Source organism: Oratosquilla oratoria, chromosome 2, assembly GCF_046742065.1.
Source record: "Oratosquilla oratoria isolate Oo_2021 chromosome 2, ASM4674206v1, whole genome shotgun sequence".
In the NCBI taxonomy this organism is placed as follows: domain Eukaryota; kingdom Metazoa; phylum Arthropoda; class Malacostraca; order Stomatopoda; family Squillidae; genus Oratosquilla; species Oratosquilla oratoria.
Window position 1 is genome coordinate 59,848,847 of NC_134778.1, and position 23,932 is coordinate 59,872,778.

The 23,932-nt window shown below is 41.0% G+C and overlaps 1 protein-coding gene across 2 annotated transcripts in view; it reads right to left on the minus strand.

Annotated features, from left to right (window-relative positions):
• Positions 1-23,932, minus strand: part of simj (transcriptional repressor p66-beta simjang) — an 89,477-nt gene that overhangs the window by 41,257 nt on the left and 24,288 nt on the right. For both annotated transcript variants that reach the window (XM_076209081.1, XM_076209075.1), the window contains exons 3-4: positions 11,508-11,578; positions 11,143-11,303 (exon numbers count right to left, since the gene is read on the minus strand). In XM_076209081.1, the coding sequence (XP_076065196.1) occupies positions 11,143-11,303; positions 11,508-11,524 (178 nt within the window). In that variant the 5' untranslated portion in view covers positions 11,525-11,578. The remainder of the gene's footprint in view (positions 1-11,142; positions 11,304-11,507; positions 11,579-23,932) is intronic.

The following is a 23,932-nucleotide window of genomic DNA, read 5'->3' on the forward strand; positions in this document are numbered from 1 at the left end:
ATGGGCAACCCCCTTACCTCCATTTGGAGCTGCTGCCCTAAGGGACACTCAAGTCTCCAGACTAGATCACAGATTTCTACCAACTTCAACTGTATTTCTTATACCTTTTCACAAAAGAGATGACAACAAGTAACTGTTCTCCTCCTCACACTACTTTGAGCTGGTGATACAGAACCAGCCTCTCAGCAATACAACAAAGACAATGGTCCAAAAGTTTTTCCTAGAGAAGTTTGTGGGAGGACTACAGTACCATTGCCAGCTCTCGTGAGGCTGTGGGTTTTCCATTCAACAAAACTCAAGACAACAATTATAATTGTTGTCATCAATTTTGTTTCAATACAGGAGTCCCTCAAATAACGCGGGGGTTAGGTTCCTGAAATTACCGCGTATGACCAAATCCACGTATGCTGACTTTCCATATTTAAATACCGAGAACCGTATGTATGTGTATGTGTGTGTCTGTGCGTGTGTGTGTGCGCACGTGTATGTGGTGTATGTATGTGGCGTTTGTGGTGTATGTGTGTTTGTACGTATATACATTTGTATGTGGCGCATATGCATATGTGTATGTGGCGTATATACATGTGTGTGTATGTGGCGTACACACATTGTGTGTGTGTGTGGCGTATGTATATGTGTGTGTATGTGGCGTATGTATGTGTGTGTGGCGTGTGTGCGTGCGTGCGTGTATGCGTCTGTGTTAACATGTACAAGGAAGCATGTACGTGCATGTGTCTGTGTTCGTATTTGTGTGTACACGCACGCGCATTCACAACATACACTGGTTGTCTAACACGTGTCTATGTGTGCGTGTCTACACGTGTGTAAGCGTGTATACGTCTGTTTTTGATCTCCCAAACAACCACCGCCAGTAACAAGAACCTCATAAGAGAAATTAAGACACAACAAGCGCAGTCATTATCAGACTTATTAGTTGTGTTCCAAATGAAAAACATACACTTCAACAGGTTAGGGCGGTAAAATTGTTTGCGATGTTGCCGCGTGTGTGCGTATGCGTGCCCAACTCGGCGTGAATTTTAAAACGGTTCTCTACATTTGAGATGGTTTTGAAATAAAATCCACGTATGATTGAATCCGTGTTATTCGAATCCGCGTTATTTGAGGGACCCCTGTACAAGGTAATGGACTGATTGCAGTCATGCCAGTATGGTTTTTACTTGGAAGGATTTCATTGTATTCTAATGACCTACTGACGACAAAATTAATTTCTGGGTCACTATAGCACATTTCAGAACATTTAGTTATTATTTCTTATTTGTTAGGGCACGTAATCACAAAAATTATAATGATCATTTTTGTGACTACATGCCCTCCTTCCTGATTAACCAATCTGCTTCTCCAGGTCTCTCTTCTAGGATACCCACAGCTCCCAGGTAACTGACAACGGCCACTGGATTGGCCTACAGGTCACTCGAGGAAGAGATATTGTGATGTTATTTGGCCAAGGGTTGAGTAGGACAGTGTAGCTGGAGGTATTTCATATATTTTGTATCAAAATTGCATCTGGGGCAATTTCAATCTGTGTTGGTACCATTCTAAAGCTAGTTAGCAGCCCACATGCAGTTGTGCCTGTGTGGTTGCAGCTTATTGTAGGAAAGTTTTCTTTGTAGGGCTAATATCTGGGAGATAGGTGGAGTGTGGAGTTCAAGGGGTCTTGGAGTGCTTTTGTAACCTATGTGTATAGTTTTTCCCTTTAGTGCAAGGTGTAGATGATAGGTTATTGTAGATGGTACCCTGCCTTTTTTTTTTTTTCCATTCAGTTGGTTATACATATGTGATGGGATGGATGGATGGATGGATGGATCAGACTGAACACCCTAACAAAGAAATGTGTGCCTATGATCATTTTCATGGACTGTTTGATGGGCCAGAATTTGGTTTGTGTGTATAGAAGTTCTACTGGGATGGTTTAAACATTTTTAATATTCCCATTGGTGTATTTTGAAGGTTGTCTTTGTATCTTTAAAGTGTGAAGCTTGGCTGAGGAATTCCTGCTGTACAAGAAATTAACTTTGACTGCACCAAGACCATGCATCAACCTTTTGCATAAAATCAAGACCACATTCCCCACCACCAACCAGAAACTGACCCGTAAACTCATTCTTGACTACAGAAAAAATCCTGTTTGTTTTGAATTTCTGTTATTGAATTCCCTGCAGCCGGTTTCAGCAAACAATTTCCTTAGTTCCACAAAATCTACCTTCCCAAAATTATTCCTTCTCATTATTCAATATTGCACTCCTCACAGTCAGATAATTATTGGTTACTCTTTCCCACAGATCATAGGGATGTCAAGGAATAACAAGTGGGTCCCTTGTAACTGCTCCAATGTGTTTGTGAGGGTTTGTGCACACACGTGCATGACTGTGTGTGTTTCCCTTATTCTAGTATACAGGAGAGGATCAATACTTATTGCAACTATCTTCAAATTCATGTATGGTTCCAACTTGGACTTTAACCTTAATTTCCAATTATAATATTTACATTTGGAAATCAACTGGGCACTGGGAAAGAGGGAAATGTCTGTTGAGGAAGGAAGAGAGAAGGCAGAAGATAGGGGAGAGTGGAGAATGGTTGATGCAGCCTAAAGGGATTTCTTCCCATCTTTCTGTACAAGAGGACAGCGAGGGGGGTCACTGATTAAATGAAGCAGCCTTGCTCTGGATGTACTGTCATACTACAGTGCTTCTGACCCAGGGCAGTGGGTGAGATGCAGGATGACCTATCATCCAGGAGGAGCCAAGAAAAGAGGAAGGCAGGGGTGGTGAATGGGAGTGGATTATGTGGGGATGAAATGGGTGGAAGAGGATTTATGCCTTTGATTTTGGTTACCTCCCTTGTAAGAAGGAAAAAGCCATTGGTATATTTTGTATGATAAACTTTCTTCCTGTTTTAGACATTTCAGTCTTTTTAAATTTGTTTTCATGACCTGTGTGAATGCATGCATGGTATGAGAGAGAGAGAGAGAGAGAGAGAGAGAGAGAGAGAGAGAGAGAGAGAGAGAGAGAGAGAGAGAGAGAGAGAGAGAAAGCGAGTGAGAGAGAGAGAGAGAGAGAGAGAGAGAGAGAGAGAGAGAGAGCGAGTGAGAGAGGAAAGAGAGAGAGAGAGAGGAGAGAGAGAGAGAGGAGAGAGAGAGAGGGGGGAGAGAGAGAGAGAGGGGGGAGAGAGAGAGAGAGAGGGGAGCGAGAGGAGTGGAGAGAGAGAGAGAGAGATGAGTGGAGAGAGAGAGGAGTGAGGAGAGAGAGAGAGGAGTGAGGAGAGAGGGGAGCGAGAGAAAAGGAGGGAGGGAGGAAAGAGGAGGGAGGGAGGAAAGAGGAGAGAAAAAAGCAGAGAGAGAGAGAGAGAGAGAGAGAGAGAGAGAGAGAGAGAGAGAGAGAGATAGAGATAGAGAGAGAGAGAGAGAGAGAGAGAAAAACTATTCCAAGTATTTATGCATTTGTATGATAAACTTTCTTCCTGTTTTAGACATTTCAGTCTTTTTCAATTTGTTTTCATGACCTGTGTGAATGCATGCATGGTATATGTCTAAGACAGAGAGAGAGAGAGAGAGAGAGAGAGAGAGAGAGAGAGAGAGAGAGAGAGAGAGAGAGAGAGAGAGAGAGAGAGAGAGAGAGAGAGGAGAGGGGGGAAAGGGGAGAAAGAGGGAGGAAAGGGGAGAAAGAGGGAGGAAAGGGGAGAAAGAGGGAGGAAAGGGGAGAGGGAGGGAGAGAGAGGGGGAGGGGGAGAGAGAAAGAGAGAATGAAAGTGATAGATGAGACAGGAGACAAAATAGAGAGAGAGAGAGAGAGAGAGAGAGAGAGAGAGAGAGAGAGAGAGAGAGAGGAATGAGGAGAGGAATGAGGAGAGAGGGAGAGAGAGGAAATGAGAAAGTGAGACTGATAGATAAGGACAGAGAGGAATAGAGGAGCCAAAGGAGAGATTGACAGATAATATGATGTGTGTTCCAAGGTGAGCTTGTAGCTGAGAAAGGCATAATCCTATAACTATTATGTTTACCAATGCATAGTTTGAGTACTTTTTTATATAAAAACAGGAAGCACTAAAACAACCACCCCAATGGAGACTCTGCATACATAAGCCAAACTCCTCCACAAGGACTGACACACAAAAATGTTGGGCAAGTCCTGAGCCCTGCTCACACATCTCATTATATCACACAAATGCAACAATGTAAACAGTGGGGAAGAGAGAAAATGTAAAAGAAAATATGAATGGGGAGCAAGAAAGACAATAGGAGAATGGGGGAGGGGGAGGGGGAGGGGGAGGGGGAGAGAGAGAGAGAGAGAGAGGAAGGAAGAGGAAGGGAAAGAGAGAGAGGAAGGAAGAGGAAGGGAAAGAGGGAGAGAAGGGAGAGAGTGGGAGGGAGAGGAAATGGAAGAAAGATGGAAAGAAAGATGGAGAGAAAGAGGAAGACTGAGAGAAGGATAGGGAGAGGAAAAGAGTACTCTCCTTGAATATCGGCACTGAAGATCACATATCACAAACAGGCAATGTAGGACAAATCATCAAACACACACTTCTCCATTGATCCTCCCCTGACATCAGCCCCACAAAAACTCCCAAGAAAACCAAGAACCACACTAACATTCAGGCCACCATCAAGTACTAAAACAATACCCACACAGAATAGGCTTGACCACAGAAGAAAGCTGCCTCAGGTGCAGGACATAGAACACCTCATCCTCTCTCTTAACACCTATAAATGTTGTCAATTACCTGGAAGCTGCGAGTCTCCTGCATGAGAGACCAGGGGCAATTGATTGATTGACATTTTGAGTTGTAAAGACCCAATTTTTAGGAAGAATAATATAGATAAATCAAGAAAAACAAAAAAATAATAATAATAAATAAATAAATAAAATAAAATATAAAAATAATTAAAATACTCATTGATAATGATTATTCCATCAGGAGGCTAGGACTCTGCCACTCAATGAGGACTGTAGCTTGGAATTTAATGAACCATGGCCTAGGTCAAACTTGAAGCAGGGTTCAAACTGCCATCACCTTGACCTTCATCACAAGCAGTGATACTCTAACCTGCTCAGCCAGCGACCGTATAAAATAAATAACTGTGGGTCAACCTATATATGGGTAAGTTTGTTTAAGTTAAAATCTGTGCAAGATGACATAGGCCTGGAGCTACCTTATGTTTTAGACATGAAAAATATTCAATTTTACTGCCAGCAAACAATAGAAGTGTATAATATGCACCAATTATAGGTATATATAAATTATTTGAAGCAAACAAGCAGCACCTAAATTGTGGAAATCAAACACCAGACATATTGGTAGTTTGTCAACAAATGCAAATCTGGTACCTACAAACACCAAAACGGACTAAATCACATCAATACAGAGTAAAAACCAATAAATCATAACAAATAGTTCAATAAGACACATGATGATACAGAAGTTTAGAACACTTCTGTGTTCATAGATGTAGAACAGAAAAAACGACTTTCACAATGAACAAGATATCAGAAATTATCTATCAAGAACAGGAAAAGAAAAGAAAAATGCATACTAGACATTTGGGAAATTGGAGGATGATACTATGGTCAAGTCAAATGAGGAAACCAAAGTGATGATGAGCAGTGAAATCATAGACCACTAGAAAAGGCAAAACTTGTAGGTGTCAATGTACCGAAGTGGTTGGAAGGAGTGATGATTTGGGAGCATCTGGGGTACGGTAATTACAAAAATGTCAAAATGACTGTGGATAAAAAGACCACATTACTTTGGGGATGGAAAGTAGGGAGCAGGAACTGCATAAGGCAGACATTAACAATCAGAGGAACATGTCCATTTGAAATAAAGTTCAGGTTGCTGAGGTAAGTAGGACATGGGCATTGGCATATAAAGAAATGTCTAAGAATGTTTAGAGTTAGAGAGAGAGAGTTAGAGAGAGAGAGAGAGAGAGAGTGAGAGAGAGAGAGAGATGAGGAATGAGAAAGAGAGAGAGAAGAGGAATGAGAAAGAGAGAGAGAGAAGAGGAATGAGAGAGAGAGAGAGAGAGAGAGAGAGAGAGAGAGAGAGAGAGAGAGAGAGAGAGAGAGAGAGGAATGAGAGAGAGAGAGGAATGAGAGAGAGAGGAATGAGAGAGAGAGAGGAATGAGAGAGAGAGGAATGAGAGAGAGAGAGAGAGAGAGAGAGAGAGAGAGAGAGAGAGAGAGAGAGAGAAGAAAACAAAAGAAAAGACAAAGAAAAAGATGGAGAGAAAAGAGAGGAGAAAAAGAAAAAGAGAATGAGTGAAAGAAAGAGAATGAGAAAAAGAGGAAGTGAGAATTCTCCAAGCATTCAAGCAAAGGAATGGTAACTGAACATAAAAAAGTAATAATAATTAATTTCATATCAGGAACTGAGAAAATGGTGTAAAAATGAGAAGAAAATTATGTAATGAAAATAATGGCAGATACTAAAACCAGTACACAGTGGAATGACCATTTATTTGAAGTTAAAAAATTTCACTTTTTTAAAACTGCTCCTATAAGCAAACATTAATCCAGCAACAGAACCAAAGACAGCTACATGTTACAAGAAAAATTCAAAGGGTCATGACTATCAAGCATAGCAGCATTTTTTTTGTCAACCATGATTCTGTAGTATCTTGTGCACATTTTTCAACGAAATGGTGATTGTGGCCCCAACAACAAAAATACAATAAATAAAATAAAGAAATAACAGAAAGCAGGGAATAAAAACATGTTGAACGAAAGAAATTATTTCAAATATGGTATGGTGAAATTTATCCTCATCTTATGTTTAAGAACAAGGCAGTTAATGGGGCTAATGTTGTGAAAGTAGTAGAAGGAAGAGACAGAGGAGGAATAAAAGAGGACAACAAGGGGGTAGATAATGTGGTGGAAGGAGGAGGAAAAGGAGTGGGAACTAGGAAAAAAAGCAGGAGCAAGCAAGGGAAGAGTAAAGGAGGAGGAGGAAGAGGAGAAATATGAAAGAGAGGGGAAGGAAGAGAAGATGGTTGGGGAAGAAGAAAGAAGACAACAAAGTGAGAAAAATGAGAACATGGAAAAGAAATGGAGGGGCAGGAAGAGGGTAGAAAGAGGCAGTGGAGTAGGAGGAAGTGGAATTGGGAGAGGAGAAGAGGGAGAGAAGGATGAAAAGGAGGATATAAATGGATGATGTAGATGAATAGGATAACAAGGGTAATGAGAAGGTGACAGAGGATATTGGGGAGGATGGGGGATGTGGATGAAGAGATTGAGGGAAAAAGATTGAGAGAGAGACAGAGCAAGAGAAAGGGAGAGAAAGGAGAGAGTGAGTAAAAATGAGAGGAAAGAAGGAGGGAAGGAAGGAAGGAAGGAAGGAAGGAAGGAAGGAAGGAAGGAGAGAGAGAGAGAGAGAGAGAGAGAGAGAGAGAGAGAGAGAGAGAGAGAGAGAGAGAGAGAGAGAGAGAGAGAGAGAGAGAGGGATAGAAAAGAAGGAAGGGGGGGGAGGGAGGGAGAGAGGGAGAGGAGAGTGAGAGAGAAAGAGGAGCAAGAAGAGAGAGAGGAAAGAGAGGAGGGAGAGAAAGGAGAGGAAAAAGAGGGAGAGAAAGGAGAGGAGGGAGAGGAGGGAGAGAGGGAGAGAGGAGTGAGTGAGTGAGTGAGTGAGGGAGAAAGATGAGGAAGAGTGGAGGGAGAGAGATGGAGAAAGAGAAGAGGAGAGGGAGAGAGAGGAGGGAGAGAGAGGATGGATATAGAGGAGGGAGAGAGGATGGATAGAGAGGAAGGAGGGAGGGAGGGAGGGAGGGAGGGAGAGAGAGGAAGGAGGGAAGGAGGGAGGGAGGGAGGGAGGGAGAAAGGGGAGGGAGGGAGGGAGAGGAAGGGGAGGGAGGGAGAGGGAGAAAGGGGAGGGAGGGAGGGAGAGGGAGAAAGGGGAGGGAGGGAGGGAGGGAGAGGGAGAAAGGGGAGGGAGAGGGAGAAAGGAGGGAGAGGGAGAGAGGTGAGGGATAGGGAGAAAGGGGAGGGAGAGGGAGAATGGTGAGGGCGAGGGAGAATGGGGAGGGAGAGGGAGAATGGGGAGGGAGAGGGAGAATAGGGAGGGAGAGGGAGAGAGGGGAGGGAGAGGTAGAATGGGGAGGAGGAGGGAGGGGGAGGAGGGAGGGGGAGAATGGGGAGGGGGAGAATGGGGAGAGGGAGAAAGGGAAGAGGGAGAAAGGGGAGGGAGAAGGAGAGAGAGGAGAGGGAGAGGAAGGAGAGGAAGAGAGAGGAAGAGGTGAGGAAAGAGAGGGAGAGAGAGGAGAGGGAAAGAGACGAGGGAGAGAGAGGAGGGAGAGGAAGGGAGAGGGAGAAGAGGGAGAGAGAGGGGGGAAGAGGGAGAGAGAGGGGGGAAGAGGGAGAGAGAGGGGGGAAGAGGGAGAGAGAGGGGGGAAGAGGGAGAGAGAGGGGGAAAGGGAGGGATGAAGAGGGAGCAGAAGAGTGAGTGAAAGAGGAGCAGGAGGGAGAGGGAGTGAGGAAAAAAGTGAAGGGAGAGAGGAGAGAGGGAAAGAGGAGGAGTGGGAGGGAGAAAAGGAGAGTGTAGGTAGGGAGAGAGGGAAAGAGAGAGGAGAAAAGGAGAGGAGGGAGGGCAGGAGGGAGGAGAGAGGGAGGGAAGGATGGAGATATAAAAAGAATAATTATAATCATATAAACGACAGGGGAGTGAAGGAGGGGGGGAGAGGGGGGAAATGCAGGGAGGGAGGCAGAGAGATGAGTGAGGGTGGGAGGGAGAAGAAAAAGAAAGGAGAGAAGGAAAAGGGAGGGTGCAAGAGAGAAAGAAAAGGAGGGGAGGGAGAGAAGGAAAAAGAAGGGGGAGAGAGAGAAGGTAAAGGGAGGGTGAGAGAAGGAAAAGGAAGGGAGAAAAAAAGAGAAGGAAAAGGGGGGAAAGCGAGAGAAGAGGGAGGGAAGGAGAGACAGAAGGTGAGGGAGAGATAAGGGGGAGGGAGAGAGAGAAGGGGAAGGGAGGGAGGGAGAGAAAGAGACGATGGGTTTGGGAGAAGTGAGGTGGAAAAGGAGAGGGAAAAATAAGAAGAAAAAAGGAAATACAGATAGACAGAGAAAGACAGAGAGAGGTATGGGGGAGGGAGGAAAGAAAGGGAAAAGGGAAGAAAGGGAAAAGGGAGGAGAGGGAGGAGGAGGAGGAGGAGGAGGAGAGGGAGGAGGAGGAGGAGGAGAGGGAGGAGAAGGAGAGGGGCAAGGAGAGGAGGGGGAAAGGGGGAAAGGGGGAGAGGGAGGAGAGAAGGAATGGGAGGAGTGAGTGGGTGAGAGGGAGGTGAGGGGGATAGGAAGGAGAGGAGAATGAAGGGAGAGGGAAAGTGAAGGGGAAGATGGCAAGAAGTAGGGGAGGGGGAGGGGAGGGAGAGAGTGAAAGAGAAAGAAAGGCGGTAAAGAAAGGTTGAAGAGGAGGTGAAAGACAGAAGGAGATGAGAGAGCAAGAGGATAAGAGTGAGGAGAGAGAAAGAGAGAATGGTATAGTAAAAACAATGGTGTTGATGAGGTTCTTCGAACTATCTCAAGGAATGGAGTATTCCAATTGTTTGGAAGAATGCAAGAGTAGTTATACAAGGGAATAGGAGTAAAGAAGGGCAAGAAGTGAGGAGACGACATGATCCCATTGTATAAACGTATACAAGAAAATTCATTCAGAGTCAAAGGTGACTTCATACAGAGAGCAGCAAGTAAATATGGGGTCATAAACAAAAAAGTTGTAACGGGGATGTCTACAAGTTTTATTGCCTAAATGGAGCTATGGACAGATACAACACTGAACAAAAAGCATTCACAAATTCTGAGTCAATTACAATGGGTGAAGAGAATGTACCTGAACTCGTATATTTTGCAACTTTACCATTTCATAGTTTTGGAAACCCACTATTCTCATTTAAGTAAATCACTGTAGCATACTAACAGAAGTTGGCTCCAACTGTTCATCATATATTTCATATTTCTACACAAAAAGATACACAAGTGAATGTTTACAAGTTCACAGATTATGGCAACACTGTTCCATGAGAGGGATGCATAAATAAAAAAAATTGGCAGTATTTCTGAGATAAGAAATACGGTTCAATTTCTTCAACTGTTTAATGTACAAAGGCATGAGAAAGGTTACTCTATCTCTTATGTTTGTCTTACTTTGTGGGAAACATGTTAAAGGGGGAAGGGGAACCAACTGTAGTGTTAGTATGACTGCTCCAGTGACTTTTCAAACAAATAACTTCAATATAGAAGATTCCAACAATCTATTGCTGCAAAATTTTTGTAAACCTAGGTCCAGATCTATCTCGTAATTGGAGGCCTCAAGTGGAGTGCACATAATGGTTGAATAATGTTCAATATCTGATCCCCCCCCACCCCTTTGTAATTGCAGTTCTGCCAAGCCATGTGGTGTCATATGATACATGCCTTACTGCTCAGAAGTAAAGTATGTACATACCAATGGCCCTTTCCCTTCTGTAAGGGGGTTGGCTGTGTTAAAGCATGGTTCATCCTTTCACTGAAGATAAAACACTGGGACCCATAGGGTCCTAACTGCTCCCCATTTATTCATAATTATGGCATCATTCTCTTATCACAAGTCTGAGAAAAGGGTGGTGTCCTAGGAATGGTACACAAGATTTAAGAATAGCTGAAATGAGCGACAGTAAAAAACTAAAAAGTAGCTCTGCATTCCTCTGTAAGTGTAGATGTCTCCAAACGAAGAAGGCTGCATAAGTCTGGTCCATTGGCATGCCACTGAAAACCCTAAAGTATTTAATCCCTAAAACTATACAGCCAGTACCCCAGCATGGGAAGAAGTCCAGTATAACCACCAATAAAGTGAACTATTCATACAAACATGTTTCTGGTTTATGCCATGGTGGTCAACCATGTAGTGAAAGGGTTATCTACATCCAAAGCAATCAAGAACGAAAAATAAATCAGCGCTTCAATTTAAGATAAAAGAAGCTTTCATGAGATAGTCTTAAATTTGTAACACTCAGCTAGGTGAAAAAAGAAAAGAAAAAAATCTACAGAATACTATACAATAGCCTATATAAAATTAAGATGTTCATCTCCCCACATTAGTATGTGGTACCTTCTTTCATAAGCAACAAAAACCTATTCAAATACAATAAACCATCTTTTTTGTTCAGCTTACCTTCCCTTGGTCGCTTTGGAGCAGTGCCATTGGGCCCAGACAAGTCCATGGCAGCACTGGAATTTTCATCTAATGGACTTTCAACTTCCATGGCTTCACTTGAGTCTACAGAGCCATTGTTTAAACTTGACTGGCTTTCTTCATCTTCGCGACGCCTGGTGCTGAAATTCATTACATTTCCGTGTAAAAGATCACACTAACATCATTTTAAACAATAAAACTACACAACAATAGAAATTTTAATGTTCAACTATGACTGGAGATATTTGTTCAATCATATGACAGTTCATTTCAATGAAAAGCCCACACTAGCACATACATAAGAATCACTAAAAATACAACTAGCCAGCGAAACTTGAACTTACCTTACACTGAGATCCATTGTTGAGTAGAAAAATGTAATGGCTCTTTCTATAATACTCTAATTCCTGACTGCCTGAAAAGAGACACAAAATCATATTTAATTACTGATGTTACAATTTATCTAAATAGTCTACATAGTAATCATTCATTTGCTCACACTATTAGACAAAGTACATTTTAATAACAAATACATGCTATAATGTGATTTCAATTATGTGCAACCTAAGCAAATACTGCTTGAAGCATCACATAATACAAGGTGTTGTGCCCCACAAGCAAAAACCTCCAACTCCTTTGCTATGGTTCATACCATTTACAGAGTCTAGTCTGGCTAACGAGACATTTATTTAGCTTCAGGGCAGATTTGGGACAAATGTAGTTTTCACCAACTGAGGTCAAATTTCAAGTGTGCCCCTCACCTACCATTACCCAGTAATGTCCTGTCTTGGTTTCAAGATGTTAGGGCAATTACTGGGAGGTCAATAAACTGACACATACGGTATTGATGGTCTACTTTTCACGTATCAAATTTGTTACACAAAATTCCTACAATTGAAGAGCAAAGTGCCCACCCATAAGTGGCCATAAACAAGATAAGAAAATACAAAAACCAGCAACCAAATTAGTTCCCAGCCCTGCACATTAAATGTGGGAAAGAGGATTAGCACTGAACATGCCATCATGAGAAAGAAAGTTTACCTAATAGTAGTTTTCAGGTCATTAAAGGGAATATAAAGAGCTCTTGATCTAAAACAGAGGAGTCATGAGACTGTAAGTAGAGGAGCAGGAGTGTGTGTGTAAGCGTGGGAGGCGGGGTGTCTAAAGGGCATCAAGAAACATTTTCCATAGAGATGTATCAATTCCTGGAACAACTTCAAAGTTAAAATCTACAAGCAAACTCAATTAGATATGAAAGTTGGAGAAGAGACAGGAACCAAAGATTTTAAGGCTCTTCCCTGTATACTACAATAAGATACACACTACCAATGATGAAAGACTGAAGAGACAAGAATGACTTGATTACAGTATTAAGGTCACTAAAGGAGGTAGACTACATTGATAGAAGAGATCTGTTGATTAAGGAAGGGAGTGCTTTAAGAAGTCAAGAAAACAGAGAAATATCAAATGTCTAAAGGATGTGAAAAAATACAGTTATCCATACAGATGTATAAATACTTGGACTAGCTTAGTAACCTAAGCTGGAACAATACCTAAATCTAAATCAAAATATGATCATCGAAGTACAAGGAGATACAGCCTATGCTGGAACCATTCTTTTAACAATTTTAAGCTTGTACTGGAGAGTAAGAGACACAAACCCATGAGCATGGCTTATTTCCTATAAACTACCATTACATATATTCATACTGTGATGCAAGGAAAGAAGGGGCAGGATGTGGTGGATGGGGTTAGGGGTAGGGAGCGGTTATGTATGAATGATATTTTGACACGGCCCAAAGGGATTTCTCCCAGTCTTCTTTTTTTCTGCATGAGGGGATGGAGGGTGGGGTTGCCGATGAAGTGAAACAGCCTTACTGTGGCTGTGCTGAGTCTTGCTGCATTGCTTCTGACCCAGGGTAGTGTGTGGGATACAAGGATGACCCATCACCCATGAGGAGCTATGAGAGGAAGGAAAGGTTGGTGGATGGGAATGGATGGGAGTGGAATGGGTAGGAGTGAAATGGGTACTTGCACCTTGACTTTGCTACCTCCCTTAAAAGGTAGAAAAAGTCCTTGGTATATAGATAGACCATTATATACATAATACACATACACAAAGATTCTAATTCTATTTAACATTTTTACTAAACTTTTCTACTCCAAGGCACCTTGCAGTATTTGCTTAGGTTACAATCTTTGTTCCTCAATTTAAGAAAATCTGCATAAACATCATTAGATTCAAAACTCCACAAATGTAAATACAGTAGAACCTCAGTTTTTAAATGTCTTAAGTCACACAAATTGGATCTCAACCAAAAAATCTTATAGTTTCTTCCCGTAGTAGTCAACCCAGAGAAAATGGAGCAAAAATCCAAGTATTGTGAAAAAATATCACCCTGATAAAACTACTCCAGCAGATTATTATATTTGTTCTGGTTCTCAACTAAATCTGTTCTGGAACAGTTTTATAGAATGGATTGTGTTCAAGAACTGAGGTTCTACTTTATGTTATAGACAATCCAATTTTAAATTTTAAACTCCACAAACATGAGCCTTTCCTTTCCTTAATAACCAAGTACTTGATAAAGTAATATTGTAATAAACTTTAGGTTTAAAAAGAATTAAAAAGAACTTTTTCTACTACAACAAAAGAAAACAACCATGCATACCAGAGAAAATGCATAACATCACTAAAGACCAATTTTGTACATTAAACCTATGCATGAGTGGGCATTGTGGCGAGGATGGGGAGAAATATGGGAGGCAGTATGAAAGTAATAATAAATATCAAGAGATGGACGAAAAAAATTCATGATATACAATATATATATTATATATATATATTGTATATGAGATATGAGATAGTGAGATATTTGTTTATGCAACCTTCATACCATTACTTAGGAGGAAAATCTTGCATGTGCACCATTAAGAATTAAAAACCTCTCTTAACAATGCATGGTTTAACCACTTCAGCACAAGTCAAATTCTTGCATACAGCATCAGCTGCTATATGTAGAATGCAACATACTACTCGCATTATAAAATATAAAGTCACAGTTGTATTACTCATTCTTTTTTACTCTAAGTAATAATAAATACTGAAAAAGTGATCAAACCAGTTCACAGAATCAAGGGGTAACTCAGGTACAAAATATATATATATATATATATATATATATATATATATATATATATATATATATAATCAAGACACCGATGACAGCATCCTCATGTACCCATTCACGCCTCATGACACCTACATAGGCGTCATTGTAATGAAGTAGTTAATCATCTACTTTAATTACTGACAGACGATTCATTCAGCTGATGGTGAACCCCCAGTTCCTCAAAGAACTGTACTCTCACCACTGCTATACATGGATTGTCTGAATACCTCATAAAAAAAGAGCCCCTCTCCCCATCTGATTTTCAGTTTACTACAATGGCAACCCTTGCAGACTGTATTTGCAGGTGTTCGGGTAAACCTAACACCTGAAAGCTTTGAAGGACTACTGCATACAAAATACACAATTCCAGATTACTGTATTTATTTTGAAATTGTGAGATTGGGTCAAAATGGCAGAATAGATGAGCTACTTCAAAGGAAAACAAAAACACAACAATTATAAAAGGGCTAATGCCAACCAAAGGCTTAATGCTGAACACATCTTGCCTTGTCAGAATCCAGAGGTAAGGTATTGATTTTCATTGACATTGTTACTTTGCTTATTAAGTTATATTAGTAATTGGGCCAAAGTTGAAGCCAAAGTTGCCAATACTGTAGTATGATAATAGCTTGTTGGCTGTAACTTCCTCAAAAGTTATCCAATTTAACTTGAACCAAAACAATCTTTTTCCTATTCCTCAATTATGATCCTTTACTTTATAAGAGTGAAGATACAATTTTGAAAATTGGTAGACTTAAAAGATTTGGGAGTTATGGTCATCAGTGCAATAAAAATAACTGCTTTTGGATAGCACTACAGCTTGTTAGCAACAGCACAACAAAATGGCTGGATCAAACTAAGTGAAACTTTCTGTAATGGTGAGCAATGGTTCTTATAATAAATATTGGGAGTATCCAGGTCAAAGGATTCCCTCAAAATATGAAAAGTATTTTGCCTATAACAAAAAACTAAAAATAATATCAATAATGAAAAATCTCACTTAGAATTCTATTCATTGCAATAGTAAAAAAAACGCTGTTTAGAAGATCAGCAAGGTCAAACATTTTAAGGGTAGTTCTCACAATAATGAAAAATGCATGTTTTGAGCATTGGTCAAATAAAATGTTTTGGATATAAAGGTTCAGGGTTTCAAAATAAATTATACTGATGACAATTTGCAGTACCTGGCATCACTTGCTTAAAAGGCACAGTAACAAGCAAAGGACCAATGATAGAAACCTGCATAAGGGAGTCCTGCAAGACTTCACTGAAAAGAATAATCTCCTCACTGCACCCTCATCAGCCACTGACACTGTCTCTGGACAGGACTCAAGATCTCTATCAAGTTTTATTATCTTCCCTCCACTTTATCACAAAAGGAGAGCTGACAAGTGGTGACGGGTCCCCTCCTACCTATCAGCCCATCACAATAACAGACCCACTCTAATACAGCACAACATTCCAATGTTTCTTCAAAGGGAGATTATGGTGGGTCTAAAGGATCACTGCTTATTACTGGAGTGGTAAGTTTCCAGTTAATGAAACTCAAGGTGACAAATGGTTATTTGCAATTTATAAGTTTACCAGCAATGTTTTAGCACTGGTATCTCAGACAAACACAAACAGGCCACAATCCTCATTTTATGTAAAGGGTGGCTGGGACAAAGTTCACACTGAGATTCACACATACTATTTTTCCTATCTCAACACCTTGGTAAAGAGCTGCTTGCCCCACCCCTCCCTGTTGCCCTTCTATGCTGTGCGAGTTAAATGTAATGCAATAAGACACAATAATACTAGGGTTACGCTGAAGAAATCTGATGGGTCTCGCACACACCCCTTTCCAAGAGACCTAAAACCCCATGGCCATGAACTTTGCTAGTTCATTCATGCTGGTTTGCCAATCAATTTCTGGGTTATTAGCCCAACTTTGCAATACTCCACCACTCCACAAGATCTTCTCAATTTCTACTGCTTTTAAAACATCAAGGGAACAAGCATCAATACACAAGGCACTGTGTGGTCAATATAAACAGGGTTGATACACAGAAGACAAAACTCTCCACTACACTTCCTAATCACTACTGCATAATAGTGTCTTCTCTTCTGTGTTTTTCTGGTAAACTGTTTACTCTCTCTCTCTCTCTCTCTTTTTTTTTTTAACATTTGCTGGAAAACATCCCAAAGTGCACAAGCATTCAATACTGTTGGCAGTGCTGACAAAAACTGCATCACATGTACAACACAGAAGTACAATTCTATGGGTGTGTTAGTGCAAACTTATCTGCTCATAACTTGTATAAAATAACAAAAGTAACTTGATGAAAGGTACATGGGATGATAATGACCATGAGTTTAAAGCAAGTTTAAATGGTGAGATGCTGGAGGAAGTGAAGAACTTCAGTATTTGGGGTCACATGCAGCAGGGAATGGAGGAGTGAGGAGTGGAGGTGACTGACAGAGTAAGGGAAACAACTGTCTATGGGACTGAAAAGTATCATGTGAAGTCTGGGAATGAATACAAAGAAGATTGTATGAAAAAGTGGTTGTGTAGCACTGTATGGAGCAGACTTGAAATTTAGAGGAGGTAGGAAAGAAGCTAAATATGTTCCAGATGAAGTGTTGAAGTTTGGTGTGGAGATAAAGGATTTGGCAAAGTGAGAAATGTGGAGGTACGGCACAGAGTGGGGTGGAAAGTGCTGAAAGAAAAGGTTAACCAGAGAATGCTGGGATGGTTTGAGCATACAGAAATAACAAGCAAAGAAAGAATATAATAAGCTGTGTTTTGCTGTACTGCCTCAGACCCAAGCAGTGTAGAACAGGAAAAGGATGACCCTTCATCTGCAAGGAGCTAAGATGGAAGGGATAGTGAATGTTTTCTTAAGATGGGTGTGGGATGGATACAGGGTGGATGTGTGTTCTGATTTTTAGCCATTACCCTTATGAGAGGGAAAGGGCACTGGTATGTATGTATATATGTATGAATCTACTTACACACATCACTGACTTGTACTACTTACTCAACTCTCGGGGCCTGAAGAAGTATTAGAGTACCAACTGTGGAAAAATATTTGAGCAATAAAAAATGCCAAGTCCTGGGAATGAGTGAAAGTCGAAAAAGAGCATCAATGAATTACTCGATGGTAAATGAATCTACAAAAGCAAAGGAAGAGAAAGATCTGGAATGTTAGTCACATTATCTTGTCACCTGGCAAACTTGGCAGCAAAATTGTTTGTGAAATATAAAGACTACTGGATGAGATGATGACAATAACAATGGAGGAGAAGAGAAATGCCTGATGCAACCTGGATTAAAATATGCAGCAAAAAAATGAGACAATGCAGGAGTGACCACATTGGTTTCCAGACTTGCAAATAAAACATACAACCTGCTATCATTGAAAGTAAGACAAGAGAGATGATTTTATAGTAGTGTTCAGATTATAGAGGAAGTCAATAAAACTGACACAGCATCTCTTTATTTAGGATGAGAATCACGAGGTCAGGGGAACAAATGGAAACAATAAGTTCCTCACCCCAGGTGTCTCTTACAGGAAACTAGCAATAGCCAACAGATTGGCCCACAAATTGCTCAAGGAAAGGATATTGTACTGTCTGGGTTAGGCTAGAGTAGGGCAGCATAGAATGAGGTGTGATGACTGTAACTTGGGCACTTTGATTTTGTGCCCTGGTCTATTCTGTGTAGGTACCATTTTAATGTTGAGTGGTGGGGTGAGTGCAGTCATGCTATTTTGGTTCTTGCTTATTGTGGAAGGGATTTCTTTGCTTGGCTGATGCCTTGGGAATCAAGTGAAGTACAGAGGCTGAGGATTGGTCTTGGGAGGGCTTGTTTTAAAATGTGTCTATGATTTTTTTGTATATTTGTCATGAGATATAGGTGGTAGGTTGATAAATGAAGTGTATGTTGATAGTATAGTTTTCTTACCATGCTGTTGGTTGTACTTGTATTATGTATTGGGAGGGGATGAAAGGCATACTGCATAGAACCATCGGACCCATTTTCATGTTCTATGGGAATGATTATGGTTTCCAATTATAATGTCCTATTAGGGTGGTTTTAGTGTATCTGGTTTTTCTTCCTAATTTGTTATGTGATGATTATATAATGCCTATTTTCTTGCCCACAACCAGACTTTATCCTGTAAACTAAAACCAAAATATACATACATATACAAATGCCTTTTTCCCTCTTACATGGGAGGTAGCCAAAAAACAAAGGTATAAAATCCACTCCCACCAATTCCATTTCCACATACTCCACTCCCATCCACCCCTCTCCCTCCCTCTCATCTTGGCTCCTCCTGGATGACGGGTCATCCCTGCATCTCGCCCACTGCCCTGGGTCAGAAGGAATGTCGCAAGACACAGCACATCCACAGCAAGGCCGCTTCATTAAATTGGTGACCACCCCTCTCTGCCCCCTTTCCACTTTATCACAGACCTAGTTATATTTTCATTGAACATTTCTGAATAGCAAAGAAAATTGAAAATACAAAACACTTGTGTCTATGGCTATACACATGCAGAAAGAATGGCCGATTGAGCTAGTTTAAATAGGGCATATGAAATATGAATTGGAATATGCTGGTAAGTCCTGCTGCATGTTCTAACACACTTATGATGTGTTCTACTAATATGAATATTTGGCATTCACTAACCTACTACAATGACTGAATGCATAGGTCATGCTATAATTGCTGGATATTACAAAGTACACTAGTACATTGTAGAAATTTAGGTAATTGAAAATGCTATAGGGATATTACTACTGATAGGATATTGTCAACCTTTTCTTACAAGAAACATTAGAGTATAAAACATGTGGATTATTCTACAACATATGTATTATTTATCAACACAAGGAAGCCTCTTTATACAATCTTTTTTCTTTTAATAATGAACTGTTGCTTTTAACCTTCACTAATTATGAAAACTCACAGTGCCACAATGGCTGGTAACAGTCCTTGCACACAGAGTTCAAATCTAAATATAAATGAAAATCAAGGATATACATAAGTTGGAGCGGTACATGAACTTAAAGTTAGGTATGATAAAAAATTTAAGAATCGGAGACAGGACCCAACAAGCATTTCCCCTTTCCTGTACACTACATTTTGGTAAATACTCCCACAGATATCTCTGGGAAGAAATTTAAAACTTACAAATGTTGGGACTATTTCTATGACTCTGTACTTGAAAAAGTGTTGTATTAATGTAGGATCATTTCTATGCCACAAGCTACAAGTGGAAGGGGAAGGGGGGCAGTCACCTCATGGTCAGCTCTCATGTGTGTGAAAAAATATAAGAAATATAACAGAAGTAACTATCTTTGGCCTCATCCTGAAACAGAGTGTCAGCCCCTCAGGACTCCGCCTCCAGAGAGAGGCAAGGAAGTTGACAGGTTTCAAAAAAGGCAGCTTCAATGTCCATCTTGCAGGACCACCATATATGGGCACCTGTCACTGTTACCTTTTCTTTGAACATTAGCAATTATCAAAATTGTCGATTAGGTACACATTTCACTTGATCAACATCTTGATCATACACAAGTTCACCCCCATACACCCACTTCCATTTGTCATCACTTCCAGCATCAATGACGAACAGATTCAGAAAGTTGTTAGGCAGCTGGCTGAAACTGGTTCGGGCTGGTTCATGGTGTCCTAGCAAGGCTAACCATGTACTGTACACCAGTACTTGTTTATTATAACACTGCCTCTACTTTTATCGACTGGAAACCCCTATTACCATAGTATCTAGCAAATCAACAAAATATCCCATAGATCTGTATTGTATTGATGGGGGTCTGTTTCAATCCAAAAGACCACAAGCCAAAACAGGCTGCATTTCCACATGGATGTGAGGGTTTTGATAGGTTTGGAAGATGAAGAGTAGGGAAATGATCATCTCAAATGTACATCCATCTTGCAAGACCACCACAAATAGGACCCATTATTGTTCCCTCTTGTTTACTGTAGATTGTAATACACAAAAAGTCCAATAATGGATAACTACCAGATAGTATTATGAGATGGACATTTAAGATATTCTACCTAACTGCTGCTAATCCACAAAACCCATGAATACTTCTTTCACTGGTGGAAGTGGAGGAGGAGGAGGAGGAGGAGGAGGAGGAGGAGGAGGAGGAGATGGAGGAAGAGGATGAAGGGTCAGGAGGAAAGTGGGGCAACTGCCAGTTGTCAGCTGTCATTGTAAAAAATTTGAGGATATTGTGGAAGAGATGATACTCAAATCTAAGCCCAGATCCGAGACTGAACGCAAAACTCCTCTGGACTGAGGTAGAGTGATGATGGACTTTGCAGACAAATAGTATGGAGACAATTCTCTTTGATGTCAGTCTTGCAGAACCACCACATGCACATGTCCATATGCATGGCCCAAGATATTCAGCATCATGTACCACATAAAATGTCATACATGTGGAGGACTAGTGCCTTACATAAGATTCCAATTTACTCAAATTATGTAATGTGATTTTGAAACATTTAACAAGAAGAAAAATCCTAAGTTATTCAACCATATTAACCTACCCAAGATATGCTAATAGGATGTAGAATAAGATAAGCACGATTTTAAAAAAGAAGATTCAAAAAGCTCACATACTGGTAATAAATTAACCTTCAAATGAAATGCATACTAATTAGGTTTACAAATAAGTGTACTAATGCCTAAATACAGAAAATAGTATTGATATAAAATACAATGAACAGCCAACTAAATTTGATCTCTAGAAAATTAAATCTAGTTAGACAATTATTTTCAGTGCTTAAAAAGCAAGTATGACAACAAATATGCCAAGTGCAAGAGCTAATACTACCTGTTTGAGAGAAAAAAATAAAATAAATAAATAAAAAATAAAACACCAAATATGCAAAAATGATGTTCAGATAAAGAAAATTGTGTGAAAGCCATCAAGGAGACCTGCTTTACAAATATTTTAAGATTTAAATCAAGATCATGCTTAACATTGGAGAATGCTTCACTTTCAAGACTATGATATATATGGACACTCAAGCTTATCTAAAACCATAGCCAGGCATGAGTTAAAGACAAGACATGCACAGGTGTTACGACATGATGACGTCAGCTGGAAGTGTCCAATGATTTACCTGAGCTTTATACATGTCCAATGGTGCACTAGAATACAACTTCCACATCCACAACTGTCCACTGAGCTTCAGTTGTCCCTGCACATCAAATCATCCTCCACGGACATCCCTTGCACACATTCTCCATCAACCTTTTAGAGTCCCTGGGCTTTGGAAAAAGACATGCAACTGTGACGAGGGGCTCTATCCTTTCAATTTAATGCAGCTTGGTTCATTGCCACTTTCCCCCTTAACACCATGATGGGAAAATCTAAATTACCTCACTGAAATATTGTGTGGTTTCCATGTCATCACTGAATTAAAGTGAACTTCTATATCCATCATCATCCATAACTATATACACACAGAGAGAGATGGAGAGGAGAATAAAGTAGAGTTCAGCACAGTAAGTATAATAGAGAAGAGAGGGAGAAGAGAAAAGAGAGAGAGAGAAAGGAGGGGTGAGAGGAGGCGGAGGAGAGGAGAAAGGAAGAGAGGAAGAGAGGGAGAAGGGAGGAGGAAGGGAGAGAGGGTGAAGGAAGGAGGAAGGGAGAGAGGGAGAAGGGAGGAGGAAGGGAGAAGGGAGGAGGAAGGGAGAGAGGGAGAAGGGAGGAGGAAGGGAGAGAGAGAGAAGGGAGGAGGAAGGGAGAGAGGGAGAAGGGAGGAGGAAGGGAGAGAGGGAGGAGGGAAGAGAGGGGGAAGAGGGAAGAGAGGGGGAAGAGGGAGGAGAGGGGGGAAGAGGGGGAGAGGGGGGAGGAGGGAGGAGAGAGGGTGGGGAGGGGGAGGGGGAGGGGGAGGAGGGAGGAGAGAGGGAGGGGGAGGAGGAGGGGAGAGAGGGAGGGGGAGGAGGAAGGGAGAGAGTGTGGGGGAGGAGGAAGGGAGAGAGTGTGGGGGAGGAGGAAGGGAGAGAGTGTGGGGGAGGAGGAAGGGAGAGAGTGTGGGGGAGGAGGAAGGGAGAGAGTGTGGGGGAGGAGGAAGGGAGAGAGGGTGGGGGAGGAGGAAAGGAGAGAGGGAGGGGGAGGAGGAAGGGAGAGAGGGAGGGGAGGAGGAAGGGAATGAGGAAGGGAATGAGGGAGGGGAGGAGGAAGGGAGAGAGGGAGGGTAGGAGGAAGGGAGAGAAGGAGAGGGAGAGAAGGAGGGGAAGAGGAAGGGAGAGAGGGAGAGATGAAGGGGGAGGAGGGGAGAGAGGGGAGAGAGGGAAGAGGGGGAGGGGAGAGAGGGAAGAGGGGGAGGGCAGAGAAGAGAAATTTGTATTTTGTTATCAATAACCAGTGTTTCTTTTTTGAGGACAATATTGCACCAAAGTAGTGAGGTCATTGTTGTGATAAAGGAAACATTTAAAAAGGGTACCATAATGGAGTTAGTATATGGGAGGAGGATGAGAGGGTGGAGACAGAAAGGGGAGGAGAAGAGGGAGGAGTGGAGGGAGAGGGAGACAGAGTAGGGGATGGAGGAGGAGAGGCATGCCGAGAGAAGGGAGAGAAGGGAGTGAGAGGAGAGGGAGTGTGGGAGAGATTAAGTGATATTGGATCTAATTAATTACCTAATTATAATACACAGAAAATGAGCCACAGTCATGGGATCCTATCTTTTATTATCCAATGATCATATCAATTTATAAATTTATATATGTTTTTGGTTTATCATCATCTTAGTTATTCCAAGAATTGATGCCTAGTACAAAAAACTGTTTCTTAACATCATTTGGACTTTCTTTTTCAAATGTGTACCTTCTGATTTTTGTCAGGTCTACCTATTCCCTTAAAAAATTGTACACAACTATCAAATTGCTTTTTCTTTCAAAAATGGCAGGTCTCATATTCTATATATGCATATCTAGGAATCAGTTTGCAACTCATCACTCTTGAATAAAAGTTTACTTAATTGAAATGCATGTTCTTTATTTACTAAATCAAAATTGGTTTATCCTCATAAATTTTTTCTTCTTTTTTCAAACAGCTTGCCCACATGTCTCTCACAAAGCTATTATACTCTCAAAAGACACTGGTCTCTAATTTTTGGGTTCCCCCCCACATAAATCTATACCATATTTGTCTTTCTCTAATTACCTGTCACTGCATACATGCATGCGTGTGTGCGTGTGTGTATTTACCTAGTTGTATTATACAAGAAGGGGAGCTATGCTCGTAGTGACCTGTCTTTGCATCTCGCAACATCTAATTTGTTCTTAAATTCATGTACGGTGTTTGCAAACATTTTTTCTTTCAATTTGTTCCAGAAATCCAACAGTGTGGAAAGATGTATTTTTTCATATCTCTTCTATAACTGTCCTCTGAGTTTTCCATGTCCCCTTGTTTTTTTTTTCTATCCCAATTTAACAAGACTTCTCTATCAAGAACTTCCATGCCTTTCATAATTCTGTAAATGGCCAACCAATCACCTCTTTCTCTTCTTTGTTCCAGGGTTGGTAATTCCAGTTTAGACAATCTTTGCTCATATGTTATT